The sequence below is a fragment of the Python bivittatus genome, unplaced genomic scaffold, assembly GCF_059951505.1.
Source record: "Python bivittatus isolate LINGU-HERP-01145 unplaced genomic scaffold, Pbiv_v1 ctg000560_np1212, whole genome shotgun sequence".
In the NCBI taxonomy this organism is placed as follows: Eukaryota; Metazoa; Chordata; class Lepidosauria; order Squamata; family Pythonidae; genus Python; species Python bivittatus.
Window position 1 is genome coordinate 1,372,659 of NW_028277083.1, and position 27,853 is coordinate 1,400,511.

At 49.0% G+C, this 27,853-nt stretch overlaps 2 protein-coding genes across 4 annotated transcripts in view; one reads left to right on the plus strand and one right to left on the minus strand.

Annotated features, from left to right (window-relative positions):
- The window catches only part of SLC5A10 (solute carrier family 5 member 10), a 48,195-nt gene that overhangs the window by 11,372 nt on the left and 8,970 nt on the right, over positions 1-27,853 (minus strand). For both annotated transcript variants that reach the window (XM_007425046.4, XM_025164666.2), the window contains exons 4-5: positions 27,095-27,300; positions 25,134-25,269 (exon numbers count right to left, since the gene is read on the minus strand). In XM_007425046.4, the coding sequence (XP_007425108.2) occupies positions 25,134-25,269; positions 27,095-27,300 (342 nt within the window). The remainder of the gene's footprint in view (positions 1-25,133; positions 25,270-27,094; positions 27,301-27,853) is intronic.
- SACK1G (scaffolding CK1 anchoring protein G) lies at positions 1,476-27,205 on the plus strand. Of its 2 annotated transcripts, none has more exons than XM_007425045.4 (5): positions 1,476-2,882; positions 15,566-15,733; positions 19,357-19,481; positions 20,115-21,545; positions 26,603-26,980. In XM_007425045.4, the coding sequence occupies exons 1-5, from the start codon at positions 2,400-2,402 to the stop codon at positions 26,856-26,858; spliced, it is 2,463 nt and encodes an 820-aa protein (XP_007425107.2). In that variant the 5' UTR covers positions 1,476-2,399; the 3' UTR covers positions 26,859-26,980. The 2 variants fall into 2 exon arrangements, with proteins under 2 accessions (XP_007425107.2, XP_007425106.2); XM_007425044.4 differs by having other exon boundaries at positions 1,477-2,882; positions 20,115-21,621; positions 26,603-27,205.

A 27,853-nucleotide genomic window follows, 5' to 3' on the forward strand; every position in this document is an offset into this window, starting at 1 on the left:
GGAGGGGAGCCAAGATAATCTGTGGAAGCCCCAAATCAGGCAGAGCCTGGTAGCGCTTTTTCCAGCTAGCATGTGTTATTAAAAGGCACCAGCTTTGGTGAATTAAAGGCTGAGGTGCCGAAATACTGGCTATTTTCCCAGGCCGTGGAACAGGGTGGTGGGTGAGCCCCTGTAAGATCTTGTTGGTACGATTTTGTCTGTCCTATGCAATCTCTCCGGATGCCTATAATTTCTTTCTTTTTCATTGTTCCGGCTGTTTTATTATGCAAAGTACCCGGTGCCTCTGAGAACCGGGCCTTTTTAAATCTGTGTACATAAATAAATAAGCAAATTGCATCTCGCTCCATCAGATACACGAGTGGCTACCGCATCCGATGAAGCGAGACGCAGTCCATGAAGGCTTAAGCCTTTTCATAACATTTGTTAGTCTGAAAAGGAGCTACCAGACTCCTCCTGATAATTAACTAGCATCAGTCATAATACTAATTGGGACTCATTAGGTGCTGTTATGTTATACGTGATTAGCCATTCACGGCGAGGCCAACTTCTGTAGGGTTCCAACATGGCCGTGGACGTCCAACAAAAGCCCCCCAGCCTCCCGTCCCCGCCCCAGGGAAGCCCACGCACATCCACAACGGCACAAGCCGAGGCCCAGGACCATCGCGAGCAACGCTCCTGCTTTCCGACCTTCTCGCCCTCTTGCCCAACGTGGGGAGACACTGGGCAAGCTGGTATCAGAGAAAGAAAGAAGCGGAGACAGAAAACTCGGCCCAGCTTCCCCAGGGAAATTGCAACCGAAATCCCATTATTGTTATTGTCATTGTTATTGTTTAATATAGCCGCCCATTCCAGCAGCCTCTGGGCAACTTACAAAATATAATGATAATTAAAACAATTAAAAACATAAACGAAATGAGACAAGACAGCCTGGACGGAAAACAGCCATTAAAACCAAGCACCGCAGCCGCCCGCCCCCCCCCCCACGCATGAATCCCAGGCCTGCGAGCGAAGGGGCTTTGGGGAGAGACGATGTCATCCGCCTCGCTGGGGGACGCTGTCCCCGAGGGCGGGGGGCGACAGAGAAGGCAGAGCTCCTGGGGCCCACAAGGTGGCAACGCCTAGTAGAGGGACCTGGAGCAGAAACCACGTGAGGAAGGCAGTTGCTCCTTCCCGGGCACCCCCTGGGAGCTGGGGGTCTCCCCCATCAACTTCCCGTTCCAGAGAGATTCTCCGCAGCCTGCCGGTCCCCGAGACCGGTGGAGGAGGATCGACGCCGTCCTGCTTGCAAACAAGCAGGCTGCGTTGGAGCCTTGCCCGCGTTTGGAAAATACGCAGGCAGCCCTTCGCACTAGGGAGGCCAAAGTCTCTCCGGCCGGCTGGCCAGCTGGCCAACCGGCCAGCCAGCCCACCCACCCCACCCCACCCCGCCCCGCCCCCCGCCTGATGTGGAAGAGCAGGGGCCTGACTCCTCGCAGTGAGTCAGTTTCCTGCTTCCCCGCCGGAGCCGGGCAGGTTCGGCACCGCTGGAGCCCTGAATGGGGCAGGCAGGAACAGGGACCGTCTGAAGGCGGGGCGACACGTGACTGCAGGTGAAACAGGAGGAGCTGCTTACTCAACAGGGCCCTCTTTTGTTCTTCCTTCCTTCCCTCTTTCCCCACCTCCTCTTCTCACGCTGACTTCTCTCCTGGCTGCCACCGGAGTTTCCACGCTGTCTCCCGGCAAGACCCGTCTCCGGATCCGGCATCTCAAGAGCGCACCTGGAGAGGAAGCCGAAGCTAGGAGGGAACTGGGATTCGGAGACAGACCAGAGCCCCTTCTCCACCCAGCTCAGAGGGACTGGGAGGGGGTCAGCGCACGAGGATCACCAAACGGAGCAGCAGGAGACAGAGGGGTCCAGCTTCGGACAGATGCCGTCAGATTGAATTTCGTAACCTTTTTTCGTCCAATGCCTCTGCGGATTTGGAAAGTCAAGGGTGGAGGTGAAGAAAGTGGATTGTTGGAAAGTTTCTGACCGAGGATCGGCCAAGGCTGTTGTCTTTTGGGAGGGTGACAGGCCTCCGGTTGTTTCTACTGCCTCTGATCTGCTTCCAAGAGTTTGGGAAGAGAAAGACTCTGGGACCGATTTGGGGACTCATCTGCGCTTTCTGTTCTACAAGATGAGATGAGGAACCAGCTAAGAAATAGGAACTGGACATCTGAAGACTGTGAAGCATCAGAAAACTTAGCAAAAGCCAAACAAGGGAAGAGTTTCTAAGAACTTTTGAAAGAGCTAGAGAACGCTATTAGCTGCTACTAACTGTCCGACTCAGGAATACCTACCACTAAATTATTTCTTTACGTGTCTAACCTTTTATTTATTCTTGGTGGACTAGTCTCTCCTCCTGGTTTTGAATCCAGCCATGGCTTTCTCCCAGGTTCAGTGTCTGGACGACAGCCACGTCAACTGGAGATCCAGCGAATCCAAACCAGAATTCTTCTACAGCGAGGAGCAGAGGTTGGCCTTGGAAGCTCTGGTATCAAAAGGGCCAGAAGCTTTCTACGAAGTTCTCAAGAAGGAGAGCATTCGGGACTTCCTCTCCGAGCTGGAGCTCAAAAAAGTCTTGGAGACCTTGGAAACCTACGACCCTGGTGCCGAATATCCCCCCAAGGACAAGAGTGGCTGTGTGGACTGCAGCAGCCAGACTGATGACCAGGGCCCAGGGCCTTCTTTGGAATACTGGCCGGAAAGGTCTGACCGATCCATCCCGCAACTGGACCTCGGCTGGCCAGAGGCCATTGCTTACCGTGGGGTTACCCGGGCTGCAGTCTACATGCAGCCACCCATTGACTACCAGCCCCACATCAAAGAGGTTGTGCGCAAGATGATCTTCCAGGCTCAGAAGGTGAGAGAGATGTAGATGCGTATGTCTTGGGGGGTTAGGGGTCCCCTTGCCCAACCCCAACATCTCAGGGACTTCCTGGACAGGCCCATCTGGAGGATGAGCCACCACAGAGTCGATCCGTTGTCTTGGTGAGCTCATCCCGGTCTTTGTTGATGGCTACTCTCTGGCCTGGTGGCAGAGGAGTTCCCAGGACAAGGTCCAATCTCTTCTTACTTGCTCCTTGCGGTGAACATGGATCCCAAGTTTTGTTGAAAGGCAACCCTTCTTTTACGCCTTCTTTGTGACTGGGCTCTGGATGCTCCCAAGACTAAACATAGCACAAAACCAGCCCAGTTTGTTTCACTTAGAAAAACTGTAATAGGATTTGGGCCTCCAAGAATTTATTACGATGCACAGCTGATTTATTACAATGAACAGCTGGAAAAAGTCAGCATGGTTCAAAGCCTCAGGCAACTTTCAATCTCAGTGTTCCCATCTCTAAAATGGGAGTAACTGTGACCTAGTTTTTCAGGCTGTGGCAAGAGAGAGATAAAAGGCTACCTATTAAAATTCAGCCCATATCATAAACAGCTACCTCAATCAGAAGCAACTGCAAACAGTCTCCTTGTACTTTCACTTTATTAACATACTTCAAAACCTCTGTTCAGCCCTTGACACGTCTCTTCCTCCTCCTTCTAATTCACTTTCAACTTAGATTAAAATTGGGAGCACGAGATCCGGGCCCAGATTCATTTTCAGTCTTTAGAATTGCAGTTGGCGTTTAGCAATCAAGGATCTGTAGCTGGAGCGAAGGAGATTTCAGTTGCAAAAGACGATGCTCCCAACCCAGAATAAACGCATATATTTATTTGCTTCTCCACATTAGGTTGAGAAACTAAACCTGTCAAGAGGCAAATGAGGGTGTTTTTATGCGTGTGCCTGCTGGCGGATTCCCACACATTTGTATCCCTCCTGGATTGCAGTATTCAAGAGTAGTTTGTAGAGATCAAGAAAGCCAAAAAGTCATTTTTTATCTTCAGTGGCCTGTCATCAAGTCATAATGAGAAACAAAATGTATTACAAGAAATGAAATATAACACCTGTAATTATATTTTAAAGACACTGAGCATGTGCCAGTCCTCTGCGTTCCAAGTTGGTGGGATGTTGGCTTGTAAGGAAGCCTCTAGATTAGAGATGCCAGCATGCAGGGGTATCCACAGGGAGGCTGTCAAAAGAGTCAAGATGGCAGCTACAGCCATGCCATCAAAACACAGCCCCCTTTTTATGTGCTGCATGTAGAAAAGAGGTGGAGCTCAGCTTGCAGGCTTGTGGCTGTCACCTTGACTCCTTTGCAAAGAGAAGAGCAAACCGTCTTGGGTTAGAATTTGATCTGGGTTGCACTTGCGGGAGACGGGCCAAAATGTACCCAAATGACCAACGTGCTTTACCATCAGTAGCCATGAAGACTGCCCGTGGTAATGGCTTATCAAAGAGCATGATGGGAAACTCTGATTGACCAAAGCCATGATGGGCATTGGAGGTCAACGTCTATGGGCCTGTCTGATTATGACCACGGCATACAGAAGATTGGGCTTTAGAGTGGAAGAGGGTAAAGCAGTGAAGAGGGACCATTAATACCTTAAAGGGAAGAAAGAAAAATAGGTCTGTGATCTGTCTGGGAAGTCAAGAGAAAGGGGAAGGATGAGATCGGTCTGAATGAAGGTGGGCTGATCTTCCACAGCGCAGCCAATGAATACGTGCAGGGAAGCCCTTTTAACAAAAAATGGGCTAAAATTGGAAAAACCAAGGATGATTTTGGAGAAAAAATGTGCAATATTCTGAAGGAATGCAATCCAGGGGAAAAACACTCTATTAAGTCACATGAATGGATGACTGAAAACAAGATGAAAGAGTAAAGGAAGTCATTAGGACATCCAAAAACCCAAGCATAATGACTGTTTGGTGAGCATCTGCTTAGGACAAAGTCTTTGTCTCAAATACATGGCTTAAGAGCAAGTCTATTCATGCATGGAAAAGGAATGAATATAAATCTAAAAGCGTAACTGATTTTATTGCTTATTATGAATGATTGAGAGAATTAGTGAATTCAAGGGTGATGAGATGTTCTAAATGTGGAACAGACTTCTTTTTATAGTATCAAGAGTGGGCCTTATCAAAATATCAAAAGAATTGTACAGAAGTGACAAGAATTAAGATTGGAAAGTTCAAGTGCAACTTTAGGGGGGGCAGGAGGTGTTCAGACCAGATTTTTGCTCTTCAGCGGGTCACTGAGAAATGTATGTCTGTGAGAAAGAAAGTTTATCGTGTATCTATTAATTTAGAGAAAGCGTTTGATAAACTGGAGTAGGCTTGATTTATGGAATTTTTTCGCAACTATGGAACCGAAGGTTGGTTGCTGAAGGTGATAAAAACGGCAGAAGATGGAAATAGAGCATGTATGAGAAAAAACGGAACGTTTGTGAATGGGTCAGCAGAAAGCAGGACAGAAAACAAGGATGCGCAATGTCCTCTGGGTTGTTTACTGCATTTTTGGATAAACGTGTAAGGAAAACTTTGGGTGACGTAGACGTGCTTTGTTTGGGAATGTGGACGCGTCTGTACTTTGTATGCAAATGATGCCATGTTGTTGTCTCAACAATTTGCAGCGAATGTTAGATTGTGTGATGCAACAAGGCGCATAGCTCTGAAAAATAATATAGCAAAAACCATAGAATTAGTATCTGGGGGGAAAACAGGATGAACAATTGCAAGTTATACATAAGTGGTGAAAAACTAGACCAAGTCACTTAATTTTTGTACCTAAGTAGAATGTTAACTAAAGATGGGGAAAATGGATGGAGACGTTTTAAGACATGCAGTTGTTGGGAGAAAGGTGGTGGGTGGCCTGTGGTCTACAGTGAGGAATGAATGTTTGCCAAAAGACATGAAAATGGTTTTATATAAGAATAGGCTTCTGCCCACTGTTAAATGGAAATAAAGGGAATGTCAAGAGAAACATAAAAACAGTTTGGATGCCATGGAAATGGGCTACTTAAAAAGGGAATGATAAAACAAAGAGAGGATTTGACAGGCTAAAGGATGGTGCTCCGAGCATCAGTAACTGACTGAAAGGCTAGCTTCACAAGTTACATTAAGCCAGGATTTTCTAACTCATTTGTTGCATAGGCCAGACTGACCTGGCTCTTTAGGAGTTGAGTTCACACATTCTGGTTAAGCTAGAAATCAACCACCGTTTGATTGCTTCAGACTGGAACTCAGGCACTGAGTCTTTGTTGAACTGATCCATCCGGACTCCACCAAGGATCTGTTGGACATGCTTGGGTGGGTCCCTTCCAGACATAACATCAAAGTGGCCTCGAGAGAGTAAGCTCCTTTCTTGAGCTGCCTTCGTTTAACCTGGGATTGGTTAGGCACCAGGAGCTCCGCTTTATTTGCAGCAGCAAAAGCAATAACCTTTCGTTTCTAAGAGGCCTCCAGAAAAGGCCAAATGGCCCCTTTCTGAACAGCTGAAAATAATTCTAGGTATTTCAAAGCTTTCAGAGGGGATATCTGGTGCCTTTCATCCCCTGCCCAGGTTTTTCTTTGGGAAGAGTCAGGAAATGTGGCGGCCGATCTCTCGTGGAAAGCATCACTCTCGCAGCTGGGAGTTTCTGCCTTTGCATCTCCCGTAACATCAGATGCAGCTTCCAGTTTCTGCATACTTCAAAGCACGTCTTCTTGTTGACGAAAGACACGCCTCCCGATTCAAATGTGCTTTTTGCAGAGAAACGGAGCCTTCAGAGTGGAAATATTTAAAAGCCCTAGACAGATTTACAGCTATTGGCTTCGGTGGGCTTGGCTAAGCAGCAGGAGCGTGAACACATCCTTGGGAGACCGTCTGATGAAGAATGACATGACTGAATGCATTCGGTTGGGTCATTCCCCAAATCTCAGCAATATCAGAGGCACAGAGCTGTGTCAACCTGAGCCACGGGGCTTCTAGTTTTTAGAGGAACCGTACCGCTGGATTGCACCTGCTAAGGAGTTATAGCAGGAGACAGGGAAATTTATTCCCAACGTTCAAGAGTAGTTCCCCCTATTCTCTGGGACAATTCCACCTGTCTCTTCTCTGGCCACCGAACCACAGACCAGACGCGTTTAGGGCACGCCAATTCCACTTCATTTCTGTGTCAGATCTTCTCACGCAGAGTTTGAGAAGTTTCAAGACCTATTGCCAGTCGCTACCACTGGCAAATCCTAGGGCTGTAGACTACCCTGGGAAGTCAAAAAAAGAAAAAAAAAATCCTACAAAAATTCAATGGCAAAACGCCCCTAGTGCCGTTGCCAAGAAAAGAATACGGGCACGTCTGCGAAACCCTCGGCTGAACTGGAAGCAGATTTTGGTTTCTTTAGTGGCTACTGCAGAGCAGCTCAGTTCTGATGAGATCTTGTCTCCTCCGACACACTTCACACTGTGGTTCATTTGTTCATTCTTGCCCTGCTCTGAATGGCACTGTTTGAACATTGCTCCAGATGCCCAAAGGGATGTCCTTTAGACCACGGGTTGTCTTTTGCAAAACTTGTCCTCACAAACGAGATTTTTACAAGAGGCTCCAGTCTGTTACCTTCCGTTCCTGATCCGTGCAGGCCTGTTGCCCTACACTCCACAAACACTACACTGCGTGGCCCAATACAGGAATGAACCTTGGTCACAGCAGGACTTGGAAAAAGGAAAATGTGTTGTTGGAAACCACCTAGCAAAAAGAGAACCTGAGACAGATCAAAGGTCTTGCAAGATAATTCCTTTATCCCAAACATCTCCTTTCAGACCTGCCCCTATGACATAATGCCTCCAGCCATTGCAGTGGGGTGAAATCCTGCAGCATATTTGCAGAAAAATACCATTTTTACTGCTTGCCAAGCTGACACAGAGGAATTGGACAACAGCTTCCAACGTTTCCAGTCTTGTGGTAGACTTACAGTGACCATATGTTCTTGGAAAAAAATAATTTGCAAACCTGAAAAAGGGGCATATCTGAAAGAGGTTCCTAAGGATAAAAAAATTGAATTGTTTATGTTTATAACTCTACTTTCCAAAGGAAGATCCAAGAGCAAAACCAAGAAAAGCTTTACAAAAACATATCTTCTCATAAAAGTATCTAAAATCAAACAGTATATGTAAATTTGTTTTTAAAAAGACCATTCAATTTCCATATTTTTCACATGAATGGGAAAGGCTGCGCATTTGACTGGGGAAAGTTACATGACCCGACTAAAGAACAAAAGTGAGTTTTTGAAAAATAAATAAATCTAAAGGACAGCTTTCTGAAATAAAGGACACAGGGTCACTGTAGGTATACTAGTTCGGGGAGAAAATAAGAATTTCAAGCCAACTCAGTTAGGGCACCTGGTGGGGGAGGCTGCAATATAGCTTCACTCAAATCTTCACCTTCACCTACAAGAACAGTGTATCTTGAGCAGAAGCCCCGACAGAGAAGAGGGGGACGGGGTGGTCTTTCCACCCCCTTTCTCAGATTTCACGGATCTGGCATTCGGACAGCCGCTGTCGTGACCACGATGCTCCTTGGCCAACCTCTCGCTCTCCACCTGCCCACCCTTTTGAAAAGAAGCACACCAAGGCGATTGCAGCAAGCAGCTGAGCCCGTTCTCTGCAATCTGACCTCCTTTGGATTCTCAGTGGTTTCCCTACCCCTTTGTTTTTCCGCCTCCCCGAAAAAAAAAAATCTTGCCATGCTCAGGGAAGTTAATTACAGGATACACAGGAGTTGGTGGTTTGGAGATGAAAGGACGCGAGAAACAGCAGGTGCAATTAGCCAACTCCGTCTTGCTCCCATCGGTGGTTTTCCCAACAGTCCCACTTCCAACCCGACGGCGTGTTTCTGGATGCAGAACAAACTGATGCCGTGGATTAAGACGGTGGGAAAAACAGCTTTGGGCTTGGCCCGCACCGGAATGAGTCGACATTTAAGACGGGCTGGTTTAAAAAGCAACAGAGGCCAACTCATTCCTGGGTTCAGTCTTCTGAGGCCATAAACCGGCTTGAAGGAATTTAGCTCTGTTGGTGCTCCCTGGTTTCTAAACAACTAATCCGTTTAAAAATGCAGACCAGCAGCATTTTCTAAATAACTGGCAGCAGGGTAAAACTCCAAAGATGGAAAGAGTCCCCCCAAAGGGCTGGGATCTGTAGTTCAGGACAGGCCAGCACCAGCCAGGTATCTGGGGGGGACTGGCGGGGAGGGGGGATTGTGCAAAGCCACCTGAGGAACAGCTCCTTCGCTGAGCTGCAGGAGCGTCTGGGAAACCCGGTGTCATCTTCCGGCATTTGACAAGCAGAGAACTCAACTCCATTTGATCCTGGATTGAGAGCAGTGTCTATTTCGGCAGATTAGCTGGGGGAAAGGAGTTCAAACCTTTAATCAGTGGTTGGAATTGCGGTGCTGGATGATATTCCTAAAATGTGTCCTGGGGTGTGTTTTTAAACCCTTCAGATGCATCCTGTCTGGAGGCAGTGTATAAACAGAGCCTGCGCACGAATAACTCAATACAGCGCACGGTGACTTTCCAGAGAGAAAGCTGCTTCCTGTAAGACGCCAGGTTTCAACTGCAAGACCTTTCCGGAAAGAGAAACCCTGGTTAAGAAGGCTGCAGACCGGGGTATCCTGGGGTCTGTTAGGGTAGGATGTCGATGAAGTCTTTAGCAGGAATTCAGCAGCCAGGGCACCTCTGGCCTGGGAAGAAGGTCCGTGGCCCTCCTTCCCTTTTTGAAAAGGCGGAAAACTTTTCTGCGTGCCAGAGAGGATGCTCTAATTCATCTCTGTTTTAATAGATCATTTAACAGATTATGCTTTCAGGTGGCTGCCTTGAAAGAGATATCAGAAGAAAGGTCCTTTTGCGTTCTGGTGCTAGTAAAGATTAGCCGCTGATGCTGGTTACCTAGCAGGGGCAGGTAAATGCTGAATTTACAGAGCTCCCATGGTAGCCAAATAATTATTGACTCACAAAGGAGGGGGGGGAACTGAAAGGCTGCTTTGGGGCCTCTGCAGCTGTAGGAACCGGGCCTCCGAGCCTCCGAGCAAACAGAAGAGCCGGCAGCGCGCTATTTACCCAGCGAGGGCTGCTCAGCCTGACCCACAGATTAATCCTGTTGCTAACAGCAAACCCCCCGGCCGAACCTTCAGACACCGAAGCCTTTCACAAAGTTCCTCTTCCCCGGATGAATTCAGTTCTTTCTTTTCACACGTCTTGCAGAGGCCACAGCTTCCCTCTGTAGAGGCAGTCTACTTGCAAACACGAGGGCCAGAGACAAACCTTTGGAAAAGGCTACTGGGTGGGTGCCCCGATCTCCCAGCATCGGATTGGCCACGGCAGGAAACCGGACCCGAAGCAGAGTTTATCGTGGAGCCCTTTTCATTTCCAAGGACGGCTGCGTTGACGGGGCCATCTAGGGCCACTAACTGCGGCTCAGCCTTGTAGAGTTAGGGTTAGAGTTAGGGCGGGCCAGATGTGCTCAAGCAATTTCAGCCAAAGCTCCTGCCACAGGCAACAGGCTGCAACTGTGGGCAAAGAGTACGGTTGTCAGAGGCTCTCTCACATTCCTCCTCGCTTCTTTAAATCCAAGAGCCATGCTCATCTGGGGAATCGGCAACTCCGCTTTTCTTACGGCCGAACCAAGAGGACGGAGCCGCACCAAACAGCAGTCGCGCATTGCCTGCACAACGGCCTCCCTGCGAGTCTGAAATCAACCGCTCCAGAGACTCTCCTCTACTGTAAGCACGGAAACACAGCACAGAAACTACCACCGGCAACAGCGAGAATCATAAACAGGGATAGGAATGTGGGAGGAGGAATAGGCTGTGGATGATGGAATGGGGAGGATGTCCGAGGCTGGGTGAGTTGCAGCACCGGCCATTCATACTCCGAGCAGTCGTCTGATGGATTGTATGAGACTGACGGACAGCAGGAAGATGGGCAGACAGAAGGACGTACAGAAGTAAAGATGTCTGCAAGTTGAGGCAGCGGGACAGAAGCAGATCGCCCCTGCCTTTCTAAAAGGATGCTTTTTTGACTTCCCACACTACCCAACTGCCCCAGGTGGACCCCCACCCAAGAACTAGCCATGTCCCTCCCTGCTTAGCCAGAGAGGTCCCGCCACCTGCTCAGGCAGAGACAGACAATCGGATAACTTCTCAAGAACCTTTCGCCCTGGAGAAACAGAGTTCTCAAGAATTGCTGCCTTGCACAAGCAACTCATCCCGGGAAAATCAGACCAAAGATTCATCCGTTGGGAAAACCAAAAAGTCGGATCATTTTTTCAGCAGGCAGAAGTTGCTTCACAAGAAGAGTTAGGACCTATGAGACACTCACACTTTTTCTCCGAAGACTTCGAAAACAGGTTACGTGTGCCTGGCCCAAGATGAAAGCAGAAGGAAACAACATCTGCGAATGCCCTAGGGGAAATTATGCCCTTATTGCAACAAATCCCCTCCAACTTCCTCAGATTTGGGTTCCAGATGTGGGAACACAGGTGAGATTTACAACTGGCTCCAGACCCCAATGAAGTATGGAGGTGGAGCAAAGGAAGCACCGTGGCCATGTTACTTTGCTAGGATCAGGGAACTCTCAGATCCGGATTTCACCACCTAGTTACACACCAACATGGTGTCCACAGGATATGGTCAAAAAAGTCAAGATGGTGACCACCACAGCGTGATCAAAGCCTCACTCATTTTTATGTGCATCATGAAAGTTCCACACTAGCACGTTTTACGTGTGACTGAAGGTCCACATGGAAGTTCAATCCCACCACTGGGGCCACCCTCTTGACTTTTTTGACCACACTCTGCAGAAACCCAGCACACCAACTAGTCTTCCCGACAAATTATTTCCCTGCCTCTCCCCTCCCCCACTTCCCATTGCAACTGGGGCGTGAGCAAAGCCAGCTGTTGTTACACAATTGTCACTCAGATCATTTGCATCGAGATAAAAGTGCCGTGCATCGCATGGGGTGTTTGCAAGGCATTTAAGACGCAGGCTGATATTAACATTATTAAGCGTGATTAAAAGACAGCGTCGTGAGACAGCTAATTAATTGCTCTACATGACAGCTCCGCAAGGGAAGCTTAAGTGGGCCAAGGGAGAGGCAGCAGCGCTTGGTCATGAGACGGCGTTTAGCAGCTTGGCTTGGTGGCGTACACAAGCCACTTAGTCTTTTTGGCGTGCCTCAGTTGCCCAATCTGTCAAATGTAGGTTATGTGGCTGCGGCCTGACCTCCCATGGAGAAGGGCGATGTTCAGTCATGATCGCCCCACCCACAGGCATCTTCCAAACCCTGGCGTGAAGGCTCAGCTGATCAAAAGGATCCGTGAGATGAAGGGCGAGGAGACTCCTGGGCACGGCCTGTTCCCTCCCACCTGGCTTGCTTTTGAGCAAACCCTCAAACAGCTGGCACCATTGCTAAACCATATTCCCTGACACATCTCAACTGCAACAGGTCCACCAGCATCACACAGTAAACGGATGGCCTGATGAAGATCTTTCGTTTTGGAAGTTCAGCAGAAACGTAGCACAGGGATGGCTTATCTTGACAACTTCTAGGAACCTCTTGGTCACACACGGTCCATCTGACCTATCTAAGGGAGCGCAGAAGGAGACACACTAGGAATCTGGACTTCTTTACACCTGAAGGACCTTCTGCTTCTCAGTCATGGTAACGAGGTGCAACCTCTTTTCTCAAAGACAGTCTACCATCAGCTATGACATTTGAGAGCAACAGACACTGCCATCATCCTGGCTGGTGATTTGCTCCAGAGTCATCTGCAAGGCCACTGTTGGAAACTGGGGAGCAGAGCACACAAAAGCCCCGGTTCCCACAATGCAACTTTTGACTATTGCAGAGACTGGAAGATTTGCAGCGTGCACTGCTAGAGCGCGTGTTCCCACATTGCAACTTCACGGCCTGCTTCGGTACTCAGACACGGATCCCGGCGTGCGTGTGTCAGAATTCCTAGCAGAAACGGGTCTGAACTTAACCAGCTCCTGCAATATTTCCCCCCTTTTTCCTTTATTCCACACGCAACAGAAGCTCTAGTGCAACATGTTAGAGCAGTATTTCTCAACCTTAGCAACTTTAAGCTGTGTGGACTTCAACTCCCAGAATTCCCCAGCCAGCATGGCTGGCTGGGGGATTCTGGGAGTTGAAGTCCACACAGCTTAAAGTTGCTAAGGTTGAGAAACACTGTGTTAGAGCCACTCCAAAAAGGCATAGCTCAAAACTGGATCCTACCTCTTCCTAGAGACTCCCCGATGACCGCATTTCTGCTTCTGCACAGTGTCCAAAACCTTACTGTGCACCGGCTGTTCACACAATACATTTAACGAGATCAATTAAAGTCAAAGCACTACGGACTCAGCTCGGCTTGAATGAATATTGGATAGCTTTAGGGTGCTCAGCAAACCCAGCCCTTTTGGCTGGTTTGCTTCCAGCGTATCGTCAGAATCCAGAAAACGGATTAATCCTGTAAAGCGTGTTGTGTGAAAACAGCAACGCGTCCCGTGTTTCTTTTGGAAAAGGGTGTTCCGCTACCGAGGTTCCTGGGTTTTCCCTTCAAGCAGGAAAAAGTCCGGCTAAGTCTTTGCAATAAGAACCTTGCCAGGAGCCACATACATTTAAAGTTTTTAGGGCTTTAATGGTTTAATGGTTGTTATCGTTTGATGATTTATGTATATCTGTTTCGTTTGTTTGTTTTTAACTGGGTGAGCCTCACGGAGTTGTGCATGATGAGCAGCTATACAAACTGAATGAATGAATGAATGAATGAATGAATGAATGAATGAATGAATGAATGAATAACCTCTGCTAGTAAACAAGTCCCATTTTCAACATGCACATGAATGCCTTACAGCAGTGTTTTTCAAGCTTGGCCGCTTTAAGATGGGTGGACTTCAACTCCCAGAATTCCCCAGCCAGCCCTAACCCTGCTGGCTGGGGAATTCTGGGAGCTGAAGTCCACCCATCTTAAAGCGGCCAAGCTTGAAAAACACTGCCTTACAGTGTCCAGCCAACAATGCAATTCTCAGAGTCAGGAGGGTGCCAAGATTTGGCGGACTGGGGTACAAAAACTCAACAGAAAAAACTCACAGGGTGTCCCTCCCTTAATTTACGTGGGGCACAAATCCCAGGGAAGGGCTTGAACTCCACGCATTTCCGTAGACAAAAAACCCTTCCTACAGTTTGTCAGATTCTTTAAAAAGAGAAGAAAGGCAAGTCAGCACCGGCCCATTTCTCATTTCACCTCTTTTGCTCCATGATCGCGTTTCAACTCTGTCCTGCTAACTTTGCCACCTGCCTGGGTTTCCCATGGCTGCCCCTGTGACTTACCTGTTGAATTAAATCTCCCAGGGCAAAGATCCGACTCTCGTACTTGTAATAATTATATTAACTCAGCCCAAACCCAACTCCTGCTAGAAATGGTGTTCCCCCTTTTCTCTTTCAGGATATAAACACATCTTGGCTCCTAAAAGCTGGTAAGGTTGCACCAGACTTTATCTCCTCCTAAATGCTTAGAAGAAAAGCATTTTCTTGAGCAATTGTTCAGAGCAACAACAAGCCCACCCACACGGCTGGGACCCAGATGGAAAAGATTTTCCTTTTGGGAAGGCTGGCCAAGCGAGAGATTTGTTTTTTTAGTGCAACGTGAAACCAAGCCATTTTAAAACACCCTTTTGCTTACGGTATATCGCTTTCAGCAGAAGCATGGATTTGGGTTCTGGTTTTTAGAAAAGGGTTTTTCTCTTTGCTCCTCTTTCGAAGTTGAAGCTGCCCCCAACCGAGGCTCTAAAGAGGGAAAAAAGCAAAGTATGCAATGCATTTTACATTTGCCACCTGACAGCCAGGAGCACTTCCGGGGGAAAGATGGTCTGTGTTGAAGGTTTGTCCTGGGAGAAATGGATTCCATTCTGCCCCCAGCCCTGGAACACGGCCCCCGTCCAAGCAATCAACAAATGCCACTGGCTCAAGGATGGAGGGTGGATTTCATGAGGCAAGCTAATCATGGATTTAAATGGGCTTTTGAATATCCAGGGTGGAATGGAGAACCAGTGTGTGTTCATCCAAGAACATTCCAGGAATTTTGTGCGGTGGAATCAAGGAGCAGCATTTGCTCTACTCCGGCACCTAAGTCTTCCTCTACTTGGTATCTTCCTGTAAGGGCTGGTAGGGTGGGGACCAGGGATTCCCAGGCCAGACAGAATTGTAAGCTAAACTTTGAGCAAAAGTCTCCCAATCTCAAGGCCAGGAAGAGGACAGCCAAATTTCTGTTGACTCAAAAAGAGAGGAGGAAAAGACCTAGGATTTAAACCCTGAAGTGGGCATAGAGAAAGAGCTTAATTATTATGTTCTAGACAAGGCAGATCTTCTATGCAGATTGTTTCCCTTCATAACTTCAATAAAGCAACTAAGATAGCTGTGTTGTGTCCATGAGCTTCTACTGTAAGCCAGTTCTTGAATTTGGGGTGATGGATCTGGAGAGTCAAGATTTATTGCCTTGCTTGGTGTAAATCAGACACCTCTGGAAATGCTGGGACTACCATTCCCAGAATTCCCAGCCAGCTGAGGCCAAGGCAGTGCCAGATCAAGAAATATGTTCAATTCCCATGGCTGAAGCCTCCTTTCTCCCTCTTGGCAGGTTGTAGCAGTGGTCATGGACATGTTCACAGACGTCGACATCTTCAAGGACCTCCTGGATGCAGGCTTCAAGCGGAAAGTGGCCATCTACATCATCATAGATGAATCCAACCTGAAATATTTCCTCCAGATGTGCGAGCGAGCCCAGATGCACACCGGCCACCTGAAGGTAAAACAGAACCAAGTCCAGCAAGTGGTCCAGTTGGAACGTGGTCAACAAAAGGGACGAGGGAAAAGATCCCTGGGGCGCCTAGCAAGCATCCTTTTGTAGCCTGGTTTGATGTCTTTATTGGGCAAGTCAGGGTATAATAAGCCTCCCATTTTGCATTAACTGCAACTTTCCCAAATTCCTTTAGGCCTTGGCTTAAGAGATGGCAGCACTCGCCAGCCAATCATATCCATGTGGAGGACCCAGGGCTTGTGTGGAGAATTCCAACCACACCAGTTGGCCATGATCTCTTACAAGCACATTGCATGTTTCCTCCCAAACATTCTTTCAGCAGCTCTGAGAGACAGGCCAAAGGGGCCGAGGAAAACAGCAGATTCCAGTTTCTAGGAAAACCAGATCCTAGCCCTCATTAGTGGAAAGATAGCCTCAAGAGTCCGTGATGAACGCCTAGGAAGCTTTTTTCCCCATCAAGTCAACCTCTGACAGCTGAACAGGGACAACTCCCTGTAGTTTTCTTGGCCACCTTTTCAGAAGCGGCTTTGCCAGGACCTTCTTCTGAAGGTGGAGAAAGAAGGACTGGCCCAAAGTCACCCAGTTGGCTTCCTGCCTAAGGCAGGACTAGAATTCACGGTCTCTCAGCTTCTAATCCGAGGCCTTAACCTGCAGACCAGAACAGGGAAAGGGGTGGCTCAAATCAACTTCCCACGCCAAGAACCAGTGATTGGAGCTGAACAGCTGGTTTTGCCTGATGACTGGCAAATCTGTATTTTGCAGGGGCTGACCAGGAGGGCAGGATGTTACAAAAGCTGAGAAAAAATAGCACCCATCTTGCATTATTTGCAGGGGCCGAAGCAAGAGTTGGCTGGTTGTTTCAAACAGGGAGCCCACCATAGCCACATCCTAAGCATTACGATCCCCATTTTGCAAATGAGGCAAACTGGGGCTGAGGGAAAGAAGGGCGGATGTAAGGCCATTGATGAGCTTTGAGCGATGGGAGGTTTCCAAAGTGCTTGTGCTACGTCGGAAAGCTGCTGGCAGTGGGACCAGATTCGCAGTAGCACATGACCGTCTTCACATTAGCGCAGGCGTGGGATCCTGAAGCACTGTTGATGGGACGTGGGGCTGACGATGAGTCAGCTCCACACCCTTTGCCCTCTTTCTAGTCACACGCACTGTATATATTCCATGGGCCAAAGGTAAGGCTCCCCCGGTCTCAGTTGGAAGCACAGAACTGCAGTTTACTCACCAGGAGATTGTAAAAATGAAACCTCCCGTGGCCTGAATTGCCCCGTAGGAAGGCATCATCTTGGTTGTCATTCCAGCCCGGCTATTTTCTTTTATAACTCAGTTCAACGCAGCTCCACCTTTGGCACATAATGCCAGAGAAAGGCCTGGCGGTGAAAGGGAGTCGGTATTTACCATTTCCAAAGCTCGTCAGCTGCTCCAATCAAAGTCAATGCGCTGTATCCAACGTTTGCTCTTGCGGGCTCCAGAAGGACCCCAGGAAGCTGGATCCCTTGGCGGTCTGGACGGAGCCGTGCCAGCGGGGCCAATGACCCCGAGAAGGCTGAGATGTGCAAGGCGAGGGCAGACAGCTGGGCTGGATGTCCTCAAGGATGCCCCCCACTTCCAGGTCCTAAGACTCCAGGGCTCCCCTTGAGGGGACGGCAGCTCCGTTCCCACCGGTCTTGGCGCCCGTTTGAGGACACCTGGGCCGCAGCGCCATCACACCTGGCAAGAGTCAACACGCAGGTGCAAGGGGTCAGTGACAAGGCTTCCTAGGAAATGGCTTTGGCTCTCCAAGCACATGTTTGCCCAGTGACTCAGCCCTTGGCCCAGGCCGAGATGCTGTTCTTCTTCCCTGCCAACGATCCGTCTTGGGTGTTTGCTCCCGTTTTTGTTCCCCAGCCGGCTCAATAAACAAATTGCTCTTACTTAAGACAGCTGCCTCAACCACATTTTTTCCTTTCTTGTCGTCAATTCAGGATACTTATTTTCAACGGACCATGCTTGCTTGCTTTATTTAGTGGTTATGCTGGCAGGGACGGGGAAAACATCACACCTTGTTATTTATTAACTTCAGAACTAAACAAGGTTTTCAGCAATAAAATAAGGAAGGGCCCAAGGAATGAAAAACAATGCTTTTGGAACAAGAGCAATTAAGAATTAATTGAGACTTTGGCCTCCACCTTCTTCCTGGAGATTTCCCCTCGGAGAGCCTCAACTTCCCTTTCACCCAAAGTTTTAAAGTTCTCAAGAACTGTGAAAGTTCTCCAGAATTGTAAAAGCCGCCTTCCTGATCTGGTGCCGTGGCATGTTTACTTTACTCACCACCTTCCTCAAACTCAGGACATCCAGAATGAACTGCTGTGAGTCCATTTTGAATCTAGAACCTAGAAATCTATCTAGCAACACCAAAGACAAGAAGGATGGGAAAATCCAGCGTTGGGCTTTCTTTCGATTTCCCGAGAACTAAGCCCGTAGCCTTTGGCAAGTCGCTCAGCTCCTGTTCCAGCAGCCGTTGCTTCGGTTGACCTGCTCCTTAAAACCTGCCCTTTGTTTGCGCGGTTTGACCTGTTTTTACAAGGGCACTTTCATATTTCTTTGTTCATGCTTTCCACTTATCTTTTCTTGTTCCTTTAAAACATTTCTATCCCCGCTTTTCCTCCATAAGGCACCCAAAAAAGACATCTTGCTGATGTTTAAAAGCGCGCACTCACCATCAGATAGCTAGACCAGCGCCGTAGAGGCGCACAGGTGGGAACCTCAAGTTCTGCGGAAGAACCAAACCATTCTTCTTCTAAATTCTTAGGGGAACAAAAGTGCTCAGACTAATGAATCCAGACTAACTAGGGTGTGGACTGAAAAAACAGAGAATGGAACAACGTCTTCTGAATAAAAGCGTGGCTATGTAGAACAATGCCCAGAATTGTTCCCCAGCGCAACCTTTTGCTGCAGTTTCAGTTCTATAAAATAAAGCTCAACATTTAACAACTAAATGTATGCATGCTACACGCATACACGCACCGAGACACACACGCATTAATATGTCCTGTGTGGTGTAAGCTAGTCCACCAGGGAAATAGGTTTAGCACAGCACTTTCTCAATACGTAGGATGCTATATTACAGGGAGCGCATAATACATCTTTGCATGTTGCAATTCTGCAATTTTCTTGTTTTCACACTCCACATCTTCCCACTTCCTTACGCCAATAATGAGTGCTTCAGACAAGGCCAGCTACAGCTGCCTTTACTCCAGCCCCGCCCTTCCTCAAAGCCAACAGGTAATCCAAATTAAACAATCCAAATTATTTGGGCTTTGCAAACCTGAAAAGAGGCTTCAGCAAAGCTACCCAGCTATGTGGCCTGCTTTTTGCAGCAAGCAGAATTGGGTCTCGTGTTGAGCAAGCCAACCTTTTCTTCTGCCCTTTGATTGCATGCCTTGATCTGCCACGCCACACCAGCTCCTAGCCCCACCCTCCACCCATCTAGGTCTGCAATCACAAAACCAGGTCAGAGACGCAGGAAATTTAAAAAAAAAAAGCCCCTTAAATGCAGACTGGCTGATAGCAATCTTTGGTCAGCTGTTTTTCAGGCTCAGTGCTCTACTTTGTGTCTGCAGAATCTCCGTGTTTGCACCATTGGAGGGACCGAGTTTTTCACCCGCTCAGCCATGAAGTTCAAGGGTGCCTTGGCTCAGAAGTTCATGTTTGTGGACGGGGACAAAGCCATGTGTGGCTCTTACAGGTATGTGCCCTTCCTTGGGGACCCTGGAGAATGCACTGATTTGCCCCCCCCCCCGCCGCCGCCCCAACTTGCTCTGCATGGCTGTTATGGGCAGGAAGCGTGCCGTTGGAAAACAAAGACGGAGGGGGAACATAGAAGACCCCATACGGGAGAACCTACAGCCAAAGAGAGACTTCCATTCTCCTGGGAGAAATCAGGCAGACAACACTGTTTGGGGGGTTTCTACAGCCAATGCATTAATTCCCACCTTCTTCTCAAGCATGACCAGCCACCACAATGAAGCAGCAGCAACATTTAAATTTTGCACAAAAAGTGGCCTAGAGATACTATTAGATGTGCTCTGAACACAAAGATTTGGCTATAAAAATACGCCCTCGCGCTGTCTAGCACAGTGTTTCTCAACCTTGGCCACTTTAAGATGAATGGACTTCAACTCCCAGAATTCCCCAGCCAGCACAGCTGGCTGGGGAATTCTGGGAGTTGAAGTCCACTCATCTTAAAGTGGCCAAGGTTGAGAAACACTGGTCTAGCAGGTTTAAATAGTGTTCCTCCTTAGCCAGTTTTCTTCTTTCTTTCGTTTAAGTTCTGAGAGATTGTCAGCCCCCCACTCAACCCTCCTGTGTTCCCCTCCAGCTTCACCTGGTCAGCTGCAAGGACCGACCGGAATGTCATTTCCGTCCTTTCGGGACAGGTGGTTGAGGCCTTTGACAAGCAGTTCCAGGAGCTGTACCTCATGTCTCGGAGCATCAGCCTAAAATCCATCCGCATGGGAGAGGAACCGGAACCCGAGCCGGTCATCCTGCCCTCTGTTATCCCAGTGAGCCCGGCCAACTCCACGGCCAAGAAGATGGTCAATCCGAAGTACGCCCTCGTCAAGGCGAAAAGCACCGAGCAGATGGTCAGTGGCAAAGCCAGCAGTGACAAGATTCTCACCGAACAACAACGGGCAGAAGCCCAAAGCAAGGTCATCCCCGAAGGCCGCGTGTCCGAGCGGCCCAGCAACCCTGTCGAGATGGTGCCGCCTGTCCACCCGGGGCTCCTCAACCTGGAGAGGGCCAACATGTTTGATTACCTGCCCACGTGGGTGGAGCCTGACCCAGAACCCGGAAGCGAGGTTCTGGGCTACATCAACATTATCGACCCCAAGGTGAAGAACATTCAGCTGTCCCAAATCAACCGCATCAAGGTGTGCGACATCTCCAAGGCCAGCACCCGGCACAGGCAGATGCTCAAGCAAAAGGCCCAAGAGGCCAAGAGCAAACCTGGCCAAGAACCTTCCCTGACTTCTCCCGCCCGGGTGGAAGCTGCCCCTTCCCCGGCCCAGAACCAGGAGCCTCCCCCAAAACCGTTGGCCACCAGCCCCACAGAAAAGACTCCCAAGAACCCAGTCAATGGAGAGACATTCGCCACTCTGGCCAACAACCAGCACTTGAAGCAACTGCTGGACCCCCAAGCAGATGACGGAGGTGCTGCTTCCCCAGTCCCCAAACCAAGGGCAGTCCACGCGATGGACCCGATCTCCAAGAAAACAGGACCTGCGGAGGGAGCAGTGATGGCAGAGGACCCTCTCGTACATGAGCCAAGGACCAACACCACAAATGCGTCACCCAAAGAAGGAACCACACAGATTGCAAACCCAGGGAGCCGTCTCAAGGTGAGCAAGGAAACAGCTGGGACACAGGAAGGAAACGGCTTCCCTGTGAACGGGGTGCAAAGTGGTGAGGGGGAGGAGGAAGAGGAGGAAGACTACGTAACCTTCAGTGACCACGAGAGCCTGTCCAGCAGCTCCCCTACCCATAGCTGCAACCCCTCCAACGCATCCTTCCACTCTGACAAGCACGGGGGGCAAGACCACATTTGCCTCCTGCGGAGGACCAACTCCGACTTCCTTCTCAACGGAGAGGGGCCCGGCCTTCACCACTTGCAAAGGAAACTGAGTGAGCCTCACATCAGCCGGGGGACCTTTGTAAGCCCCCTGGGGAGCCCCCCGCCAAGGCTAACTCCACCTCTGGAGGAAGCCACACAGAGAAGGAGGCGGAAAAGTGACAGCATGGAGGAGACGAGGTGCGTTTGGGAAAGGGGCCATCACCTGCATGCTTTACCTGATGGCTACATTACCTGTTCGAGCGATGCTCCACAGGTAGGATTCTCTGTTGTAGCTCTCTATCCTTAGGATGTGGGTTCAGGTCTACAAAATTACCCAGCATGGTTCCTAGCAGAGAATATGGCTGTTGTCTAGAGCATAACTTAGACTGGACTGTGACCGTCACAGCAGTCCCTGGAGAGGCATGCCACTTGCATGGTTACTCCTTGTGGGAACCTTTCCAGCTTTCTCAGAGTGATGGGCTGGGAGACAAGGATGACCCTTGGGAGTTGCTGGTCAGAAACACGCTTGTGTTAAATAATTGCAAAGATAGAGAGAAGATAAGAGTGTTGCTGCTTATCTCACTGAACACTGTATCTTCTCAGTAGCCCACAGGAAGCCAGCAAACATGACATCTGCACAATTGTTCCATTCTGCTCACAGTTCCCAGAGCCAATGACCCTTCCAATGCTGGAGGTCAGATGTAGGCATTAAGATCAGTAGCTGCTGATAGCTTCATCCTCTACGAATTTGCCTCTTCCCCTTTCAAAGCCATCCAGGTTGATGGCCATCAGTACATCTTGTGGCAGCAGTTCCACCATTTCCCTGTGAGAGTACCGTAAGCTAACTCTAAGGAAAATTCATGTAGGTCAGACGCCAATGGCAATAACAAATTGATAACCCAACACTGGCCTTGGTCATGCCTTCCAACCCAACCAAACATTATCAGCTCATAAAAATGTTCACTGTGTCCACCAACATTTCTTTGAGGTACTGCAGGGCTGGGTTGGAACACTGAAGAACATCCTTTGGCTGGGAATTATGGGAGTTGAAGCCCATCCATCAGGTAGGAAAAGATACAATAATTCTACAATTGGTTCTGTCAACATTGGGAGCTGTCTATGTGGAGTGGCTTCCCCCATTACAGCCATTGGGCCCAAGCGGAGAAGCGTAACTATAATTTCCAGGACAGCCTGTAGTCACTCTTGGTTGCTCTCTCAATACTGAAGTTACAAGACACCTGTTAATTGCACAAAGCTCTAACTTCTAGTTTCTCTGGCCCTCTCATCCAAAGAATTACAATTAGCTCTAGCTGTTTAATTTCATGGCCCCAGAGGCAATAGGTCTGCCAGGCCCACATTTCTCTCCCATCTTTTGATTGTGAGGCCTCCTGGTTTGGGAACAGGGTTCACTTTTCTCCCAGATTTATCAAGTCTTTCCCCAAGAGCTCAGCTCTTGAAAAGACCTTGATCTGCAGTAAGTCATCTGGGGAAGAGCCCTCCAGCAGCTACTTTGCCAACCCTTCTTCTCCCAAAGTGCCTCAAATCCAGATTCAGCACCAAGGTTAGGTGGAGGTGCCAGGCCTTGACACACCCAGCTGCCAGGGTCCTCCATCAAAAGCCTCAATGTTCAAGTAGGTGATCGCTCAAGACTGATGGTAAGACAACTGCTGGAAAGAGAGGATCTTTCTGCTCATACCCCAAAGGTCGCTATGGGGTATCTAAAGCCAAGCACATCCTTGTGAGGCTCCCCAGGATGGTTTGTGACCAACAGCCTCTGATAAAAGATGCATTTTCCAGGCCTGTCCTGATCCAGATCAACTGGCCATCATTTTCTACAGTCTCAGAAGAGCTCTGAACCCAGCTTGGAGATTTTGGGTGGTTGGGTTTTTTCCCACCAAGTTCCTACAAGCCATGATGTGATTGTTTTGTCTTGGCTCGGCATGCTTTTATGAATTTACTAGGTCATTAGTGTTTATATACTGCCGCAATCATGTGCCTCTTGGCAATGTAGACATAATATATCCACAATAAAATACTTGGAAAATAAAAACAATTCAATCAAAACTAAATTAAAATGGAGCAATACATAATTACATAAAACACTGATGTGGTTATCCAACTAATTAAATGGAAGAGCTCCATTTTAACCTCTACCACATTGTTTCTCAACCTCAGCAACTTGAAGTTATGTGGACTTCAGCTCCCAGAATTCCCCAGCCAGCATGGCTGGCTGGGGAATTCTGGGAGTTGAAGTCCACACATCTTCAAATTGCTGAGGTCGAGAAACCAGAATGTTAATGAAATTGGGGGGCAGCCTCGTTTCCTGGGGAAGCTGTTCTAAGAGCCATCATAACGAAGCATCTCCTCCAACATCCTGACACTGAGGGCTGCAAGCATTTTTTCAATAAAACAGATCTAAGGGGAAAAATCAGACAGCAAAAGAAGAAAAAACAAAGCCATACAGCAACCGCAACTGTGATACAAAAGGCTTCTCGTACATATATATGAGAAGCGTGTTGTACAAAGGCGATGGTCATTATTGCAGCTTAGTCAACAGACCACAATGGACTCCAATGCTCATCCTAGTTCTGGACCGCCCTGAATTCTAGCTTTAGGAGGAGGAGAAGTACAGTGACCCTGTGGGACCCCAGAACAGGCTACGGATAGAAATACCTCTCATCTCCATCCATGTGTGCCGTTCTGAGATGTTCAACAGGTTTCCTGCACAGCTCATCCTCATGTCGATAGATGTGCACAAGAGATTATTTCTGCCTGTGACATCCTGAACTGGTTCAGGAAGTGAGCAGGTGATTCCATTCCAGGGGCAAGAGAAATAGTAACGTGGCCCAATTAACTGCCCTGTACCAGGCCACTTGAGAGATCAATGGCATTGTTCTGCATTTGCCAAGCTGGGTGCATGCACCTGCACCCTGGAAATCCTGTTGCAGCTACTTGCCTGGGCCAGGCTGGGGACCAAAACAGAGAACCTTTTGCTTTAAGAAGCTGTCCATTGTCACACGTACAGGAAAAACACCAGCTAAGCTTTTGTAAAGCCACCCTGACGCCAAGGCTTGTCTTTCATGTCAAACAACAGCAGAGCCAGTTGGCAGCTCTGTGTCCCCGCATGCACACACACGTTGCAAAATAAAATAGAATCAAATAAATAAAATCGCAGCGATTGCTCCAGGCCACTTCTCCAACCAAACAAAGTTCCCTTTGCAAGGGCAAATCCGTCACATGAACTACTCAGGGCACAAACTAGAGATGCCAGGGAACCAGCAAAGGAGTCCCATTTTCTATTCCACCAGCATTTCAAAGGCCACGTAGGGCAGGAATGGCCCCCTGGGCCTGGGGGATGCTTCAGTTCGAGGAAGAAACAGGGACCTGTCTTGACCAAGAGTCACTTCTCCTCGAATATGCTGTTTATCGGCTCCTGTTTTCGTTCTGGAATGGCGCTTCTATCGCTACCAGCGCTTTAAGGAAAAGCAAGACGCGAGAGGGTTTATAGAACTAATACGAATCTGTCACAGTAGCCGATGTGTTAAAAAGAGAAAGAAAAGCTTTGTTCTTCTTAGCTGTCTTCCAAGATGGGCTTTTGAAAGGAGATGAGAAAAGAAACCTGCAGATCATGCTAGCTGGGGTTACATGCCTGCTCGGAGGCGGTCTTCCTCCCCAGCTGCCCTCAGGGTGCCCCAGCTGTGCAGGCTATGGTCTTCGGGCCTCTCACGTATGAGAAAACCAGACAAGTTTGTCCTCCGTGACATTTTTTCCTGGGGAGCGGCTTACCTGGGTACAGAATTCGGCTAATCATGCCTGGCATAACGATGACAACCATTGGCAGCATTTTCAAATAGCTGGCGAGGATGGAGCCGGCCTTGGCGTGGTTGAGGTTCCTGGCCGAGAGGGACCTTTGGACAATGACCTGGAGAGACGCAAGAGTGAAATCGGCATTCTCCCGTTATCCCAGAACTGAAAAAGTCACACTAAGGAAGGGTGCAGTCCAAAAACTGAGGATTCTTCCCTTTGAGCCACAAGCCCTCCATCCTTTAGGGAAGGGCAGAGGTGGCCCTTCCACAAAATACAAAGAAACAAGAAGGTTCCTTGGATGGACTTCATCTGGATCAACGTTTCTCAACCTTAGGAACTCTAAGATGTCTGGACTCCAACTTCCAGCATTCCCCAGCCAGCATGGCTGGCTGGGGAATGCTGGGAGTTGAAGTCCAGACATCTTAGAGTTGTCAAGGTTGAGAAACGCTGATCTAGACTGAATCAATAAGTATTAATGTGAATCTGGATTACATTCTGAAGGAAGCGTTGGATGCCTTCAACCCGGTCACATCGTGCACCCAACTTGGAATGCCACCAGCTACAAGCTAGATGGTCCTGCTGAGATTTCCAATGGCCAAACAAGATTTCAGGGCCTCAGGACATGTCCGCATTTGTCTCCTGCCCCCTCAAGAACTTAGACTGCCTTCAGGAAGACTCTGAAACCACTTTTTTTTTCCTTCGATTAGGACCCAGCCCGAATCCCTGCGGAAAGCTGTTCCAAAGGGAGATCCCAATTCAGGGGAATGTGACTATTCTTTGGGAACCAGCTGGTGATTCAAATGCTCCTAAACTGCACATCCCCCATTTTGACCGAGCCTGGAGCATCCTGGAAAAAAATTGGGATGGCAATGATGGTGATGGATTGATAACCGCAGTTCAGAAGAGGAACCTGTAAAACCCAGGCCTGCGTCCAGCTTGGCAGAAACAAAAGCCTTGCGTTTGGAACTGTATTTGCTGACTAGGTGTGGTGCCCAAGCTATTTTGTATTGCCATCTAAATATTTGCAACTCTGCTCTGTTGCCATGAAAGTTTCGCTCTTCTCCCTGTAGAGAAAAGGCTTCACGCTGCAGCCAAAACCAGATCAATACATCAGTCCCATATATAAAACTATCAGCCTCTGCCTTCTTCAGATCTCTTTGCTGAACTCTTCCCTGTCACTCTTTCTCCTCTCCTTGCGCTGCTCTGTTCAGCTTCTCCCTGAAAGTTTAGCCCAACTCCTCGCTTCAATACCCTGCTGTTTTTAAGCTTAATCAAAATAAAGTTGCTTCTGGTTTGTTTGTGGGGGCAGGACTCTGTCTCCTGGCTCTGCAAAACTGAGCTGCGTACCGGGCACGGTCACACGCGTACGTTTCGAAAGCCTTTTCTTGTCGGATGTGCAGGTTCCGATGCTGACGGTCACCTCTTCCTGCTTTCTGCTCTGTCCACAGAGGTCCCAGTTGTTCTGCTACGGATCCAGGGTGCAGGTGTCGGCAGAAAGAGGCAAAAGCCGTCCCCAGCCGAGGAAAAGCCCAGAAGAGGGCAAGCGTCAGCAGGACAGAACTGGGGCCAAGAAACTCGCCCCAGGCCTCGTCAGCCCCTTGTACTGGCAAAAGAAAAACCTCGCCTCTGCCAAGAACGCCCAGCCCGGCCCCCTCTCCCACGGAGGTGGCGCCAGCGCCTCAAGAGCCGCTGGTCAAGTCCTGACCCCGTTCCACGAAGGCCACAGGGCCCCAAAAGAAATGGGGACTCCGCTGGGCATCCCTCTGTCCAAGCTGTCTCAGTCGAAGCACCTGAAGAGCAAGGCATCCCAGTTGTCCGAGCCCAAAAGGAAGCCTGCGGGGACCGCCCACCCCAAGGAGCAGTAAGACCGCGGGAGACACCAAAACGACGAACGGGACGGCTGTTGCCCGCAGGAGGGGGCCGAGCAGCTTTGGAATTACCTGGTCGGTACACCAGTACCAGGTGGCCAAGACGGAGAGGCCCAGAGTCATGCCCGTCCAGGGCAGGTCTCCGGTGACGGGGTCCCGGAAGAGATGCATTGCGTCCCGCCTGGGCAGGTGGCAAGTCGTGTTGGGGACAATCTTCGACGGGGTGGCAGCTAAGTAGGCCTCCTCCAGGTTGTGGTAGCCCCCAATCCGGCGGAAGGCTACGAAAAATGATGGGGCGGGGGGAGGAGAAGAGAGAAAGGACTAATGAACGACGGTTGAGCCAACCAGCCGCATCACTCCCCATTTTTCTGTGTTCCTCCTAACTCAACGGTTCCCATCTCCTTCTCCTTTCTTTGCTCCCAAAGAATGGATGGAGAACCCTTGATATCAGGGCATTAGGTTTCCTATTTCCTATTACTGTAACTCGGGGTGGGGCAGGGGCGGGGGGGTCAGCATCTTGTGCCACAAAACGTTTCAGAGCAGAGGTCGTGGGCAGCGACAAGGGTTCAGCCTGTACAGCAGTGTTTCTCAACCTTAGCAACTTTAAGACACGTGGACTTCAACTCCCAGAATTCCCCAGCCAGCATGGCTGGCTGGGGAATTCTGGGAATTGAAGTCCACGTGTCTTAAAGTTGCCAAGGTGGAGAAATACTGCCATAGAGCCTCCAGTTAGAGAGTCAAACTCCACTTGGTCCTAATGACCAACCTCTAAATGCACCATTCAACCACAACAGGCAACTAAGGGCTGTCGCTGGGCCTTGCCTCCTCCAT

Coding starts and splice junctions, on each gene's coding strand:
- SACK1G (XM_007425044.4), top strand. CDS start 2,400: ATGGCTTTCTCCCAGGTTCAGTGTCTGGACGACAGCCACGTCAACTGG. Junction 15,734..19,356: donor TGCACACCGGCCACCTGAAG/GTAAAACAGAAC, acceptor TTGTGTCTGCAG/AATCTCCGTGTTTGCACCAT. Junction 21,622..26,602: donor GTTCGAGCGATGCTCCACAG/GTAGGATTCTCT, acceptor CTCTGTCCACAG/AGGTCCCAGTTGTTCTGCTA.